The sequence below is a fragment of the Notothenia coriiceps genome, unplaced genomic scaffold (assembly GCF_000735185.1).
Source record: "Notothenia coriiceps isolate Sejong01 unplaced genomic scaffold, NC01 NC01_scaffold00002842, whole genome shotgun sequence".
NCBI classification, from domain to species: Eukaryota; Metazoa; Chordata; class Actinopteri; order Perciformes; family Nototheniidae; genus Notothenia; species Notothenia coriiceps.
The window spans coordinates 475,179-480,092 of record NW_011335543.1 but is presented as its reverse complement, the minus strand read 5'-3'; the positions used below and the strand labels follow the sequence as shown (position 1 = coordinate 480,092).

At 42.4% G+C, this 4,914-nt stretch overlaps 1 protein-coding gene across 5 annotated transcripts in view; it reads right to left on the bottom strand.

The window, feature by feature from the left end:
- Nucleotides 1-2,533: 2,533 nt before the first annotated feature.
- celf5a (cugbp, Elav-like family member 5a) overlaps nt 2,534-4,914 on the bottom strand; it is a 196,581-nt gene continuing 194,200 nt past the window's right edge. For all 5 annotated transcript variants that reach the window (XM_010765965.1, XM_010765966.1, XM_010765967.1 and 2 more), the window contains exons 11-12: nt 3,210-3,373; nt 2,534-2,728 (exon numbers count right to left, since the gene is read on the bottom strand). In XM_010765965.1, coding sequence (XP_010764267.1) covers nt 3,246-3,373 — 128 coding nt within the window. In that variant the 3' untranslated portion in view covers nt 2,534-2,728; nt 3,210-3,245. The remainder of the gene's footprint in view (nt 2,729-3,209; nt 3,374-4,914) is intronic.

Here is a 4,914-nt window from a genome sequence, read left to right as displayed (position 1 = left end):
TGGCACACGTTTAAAGTCTGATGAGGAAATGCAGTGGATATGCTTGCATAATTTGGCAATTCATGATGAGAAAAGGCATTTTTAAAGGCTTTCTTTTTTTACAACATCTAAGTATTGCCTGCAAGAGAACAATATGCAGTGGAGAAGGGGAGTAACATTTGTTAACAGCCTCCTGAAAATGAAACCCCTTTCTAATAATACTGATCCTGTGAACCGGGAACCAAACAAATAAAGAGAATTAAAAAATGCAGTCACCAGGACCTGGGGAGCCATTCTGCTGATGACTTTTTGTGGTTTCAGACTATGGAGGCATAGCAGTCATGTTCTCTGAAGAGTCTGCGTACGTGGATGCGGCCGTAGAGACAGCATTGTGATTCGAAGCACTGATGTGTCTAAAGTTTAGAGAAATAATCATAGCGCTGAGGTCTCAGAGTCCTCAGGGGCGAGCTGCTTCAGTGCAAACTGACTCAATGAATGGCATGTTGGAAATACTTTCAAATGAAAAGACAACTGAGTGGATGTTAGTTGAAGAAATATGAGAGTGAAATGGATAATGGAGAGTAAAAGCAAATAACGCATGGACAAAGATTTCATCTCGGATGTACTGTATGTGGCGCTCTCCACAGACGATGATAGTTTAGTTAATTAATCTTATCGGGTATGGCGTGATGTGTCGTGACCACACTGTATAGGAGCCATTTGTGACCGCTGCTAATGGTAAGCTGTCGTCTTGTCGAAGCAGCAGCAGCTGTAGCAGCTACACTTACAGGCCTGCTGCTGTCTAATTGATGGATCATTTTGCTCTTAATTTGACCTCCTAAGGCTGGCAATGCCAGGCTGTTCCTCAACGTGTACAAGCTCTTACTGTGCTATTATACCCTTTGGAAAAAAAAAAGAAATACAGCTGCTCTTCACTGAAGAACTCGTACAATTTAGTCTAAACACTTAGTATATACAGATCCTTTCGCAGCCATCAAATCATCTCAAATGTTATATCTATGAGCAATAATCTCTCAGATTTAAGTGCCTCGGAGGTGTCCCACAGGACATGCTACCTCTGTCAGGTTTGAGGTCCCCTCTGAGACTGTGGATAGTAGTTAGAGAAGGGCAGGGCTCCCATCCAAGTACCGAGAGAAAAATGGACTCTGTCACTCAGTCAATTCATTCAAAATGCCAATGCGTAATTGATGGAGCATCTCTTGCCCCGCAGTGCTGCTCCCCATCTGATCAATATTATCATTATCCTAATTATGCTGTGGGTTAGCTCTCGGCCCCCGTGAACTGATGGTCCCTATTAAGAGAGAGATATGCTGGCACTTGGAGGTGAGGAGAGAGGTGGGTGGGGGTGGGGGGCTGCTCCCGCCTGCTGAGAGCAGCTGGAGGGGCTTGGCAGCGGGACGGGGCACGACCCGGCAGGGACCACTGTGACACGACCATGGCATTTTTTTTACAACTGCTGTCAAGCTCATTTGTATATTTCATTAAGCGGTTACAGATGCTTTGCCGTGTCACTGCTGCGTATCCAGCTCGACCGGATGGCACTCTCAACACAGTGCTTTATGGTCAGATTATCGGTAATATCAACGCCTTAATGATCACATTGAAGTACTTTTACGTCAATTATGGAATTGCAACACGCTGACAAGAGCAGAAGACAGCGATACACGGCTGACTACACTGTGGATGGTAATGTTGGCTTTAAGAGGCTGTTATTGTGTCACTTTTGGCACGGTGTTCTTCTTCTCCTGACACAATAACACCGACAGATCACACCTCCGAGATGAAATGCTGTGATGTAGATGAAACAATGGGTGGCAAAACAACATATCTGAACATGCCCGCAACAATGTCTAACCCACATAGTCTACCCCCCTAAAATAGTATAGCTTTATACATTTTTTTTCTGTTTTGTTTTAATATTCCTTAAACCCAGTAGCTATAAATGTAAAAGGAAAATAAAACAAAACCCATTTCCTCTTTTTTTTTTTTTAACCTGAAGCTAGTATTTCTTCTTAAGTTTAACTTGTAATATTATTATTAGTAGTTTGTAGTATTAGTATCTTTAATACTATATATTACTGTTCAGAACAATACAAATGTTTGGTCCTTTGGTCCCTTAGGGGTGAAAGATTTGCAGTTCTACTGTTGCTAATGGAAACCCCAGTGACCTCCAAGAGTCATAGTTCTGCCTTGCTGAGAGACGGTGAGAGAATAAGAGAAAGAGGGAAAGAGAAAGAAAGTCTGTCAGTGGACGATTGGAATAGCTTCTTTTTTTCCACTGTTTTTCTTGATCTTCAAGTTTTAACCCTCATTTGTCCAGTACAGTAAAAGCCACAATCGCGCCTCTTTCCTTATATATATGTGTATATAATATGTATATAGAAATCTATTTGTTGTTGCTGCTTTTTTGTTTGTTAGTTTGTTGCTTAATTAACAATTCAAGTCTCAACAAGAAAAAGTTCTGTTGTTCAGTCTCATCACATCTTTTTTCAGTTTTTTTTTTCTTCTCGTCTTTCTTGCACTGTGCCATCTGTTACTGTTAAGTCCCCCGGTGAAGCGTCTCCTCTTCTCTTGCATCTTCTTCTTTTCTGCCGTAACCTATAGCTTCATAAGTAAATGCTGATATGTCTTCAAAAATTCCTTATGTGTTGATTTTTTTAAAACATATTTTGCGCTCAAAGAAAAAAAGTGTAACACCTCCGAGATATCTTCACGTGTCCTCTAAAACCTGGAGAATAGAAAAAGCAGAAAGAAGGCAATTTCAGATCTCACTGCTCATTAAGCTGTCATTACAAAAAAAAAAATGTATTTCTTTAAACTTTGGAGAGTTCAAAATGACTATTAAATCAGTGAAATGGTCTGGAGAGAGCTAACCCGCACTGGCACACCAATCAATCTTTGTCAATCATGACGATGACAGATTTTCCTATAATTAATACGACTGCTGTGAGGCATATCAAATCAACTCTGCAGATACTCAAATTCTAGAAACATTTAGAAATGAAGATTTACTGAACACAAAGTTCATTCAATACTTACTGCAAGATCTTAACATTCAGGCTGTCTGAAGAAGCAGCGAGGACAACATTTGGCCAGATGTCAACTGCCACTTCCACTCAAGCAGAGTCACATCTTCAGCTTTAAGAGACACCATGTTGAGGATCTAAATCCTGGACCGGTGACAGGGCTCTGACACTTTGCTGGCTCACCTGTGCTGCTGCAATGAATACTGAAGGTAGGCTTTGTCAGTAAGGGCGGCTGGCATCCTTCGGTCTCTTTAGCTGGACTTTCAACCTCTTCATCCCGATCTGAAAGCCGTTCATGGCTTGGATAGCTGCCTGTGCACTAGCAGGGTTGTCGAAGCTCACGAAACCTGTGAGAAAGAACAAGTTAATTAGCCCTGTTGAGAATTAGGATAATGCTCAGTGCCTAAACGAGCTATTTTAGAATGTAAATCAATATTCAGGGGTCATTTCTACAGCAAAAACATCTACTGACAGGAAGAGAAACTTGAAAAAGGGAGAAACACATTTGTCTGTTGATCATCATGGCTGACTGCCTCCTGAAGGAGTCTAGAGGGCGTAGTTGAGACAGTGTGCATGTTTCGGCTGCTTAGCAAATGCTCAGTGCTTGTGACAGTGTGTTAATACGTTCTTCCCAACTGAAGATGGATATAGAATTCTATTTTATTTCTCAGAGTTGAATATGTCCACAGTTAAAAACCAGCGCCTTAAAAAGTGAGTTAGCTTATGTTGCACAACTCTAAAATAATCTCCGGTAAAGACCGCTTCGGGACTCCAGATCCAAATCTAAATATACTAACAGTATCAGGATGAGGTTGTCCAAAAATATATTTTTTTCCTTAACAGTTTTTATTTGGAAATGTTTACAAGCATTTTTAATAATTGTTCCTTTCCCCCCCCATTCACAACAAACAGCGTCCACTCATCCGCCTCAACCTATATCTTCAACATCATCTAGAGAAGGAGCAATACAAAATAGATTGAGGTCACATAAAGTCGTACTCTATGCATACCATCTTTTTTTACTTAAAATACTTTTCAACCTCTTTTTCTGATATCCCTAGAAATTCCAAAGTACAGAAATGAATGAGCACAGGTCCCTGGGCAGAGTATTTGGAACAGAACAAGAGCAAACATAGTTCATCATGGGGAGTCAAGTCTGCATTTCCCCCAAGACACACCCCCTCCTCAAACCTACGCTGAACATCCTGTTTTCATCATGTGTAAAAATAAAGCCTTGAGGACTCAGTGACCAGAAACGGCAGTGGAGTGTGTCTATGCTTGATGCGCTCCCCTGTGTGTGTGGTGTCATTAGGAGCAGCCGATGACCCGTGAAAAGCAGCAGGAGCCTCCCTCTCGTCCACAGCCACCTGGGAGCGTGTCTGTCTGGCTCTGGGCCGGCCCATTAGGGCGAAGGCTGAGCTGAACGCAAGTCTGAAGAAAGTATAGAGGCAGGGGAAGGATGTGAGCGCCCCAACCCACCGTCAGGTTAACACATACGGGCCGGGAGCAGAGATGAGATGGAGGGGAGATGCAGGCTTAGAGCTCTAAGCCCTCCGCTCAGTCCTGTCACACATTACAAGTGTGCTTTCTCTCTTACTCTGTGTTTCCTTGTCTTTTGCACCCCATCAATCTACGTTTATCCCCTCTTTCTCCTCCCTAGATTAATTACACCAGTGTGCTCCCTGTTTCCCCAGGCCTAACATTATGTTGTAAATGCATAGTGTATAAGTCAATACTGCAAATAGCTCCTCTTTCATGAATTTATATGTTATTAAGTCCCCCCAGGGAGACGGGACTGCCGATCAATTTTGCCCAGGGTTCTGCTGTTCCCTGAAGTGAAAACAAATGCTGATCCATAATCGTCCTTTTGCCTTCACCCCCCCCCCCC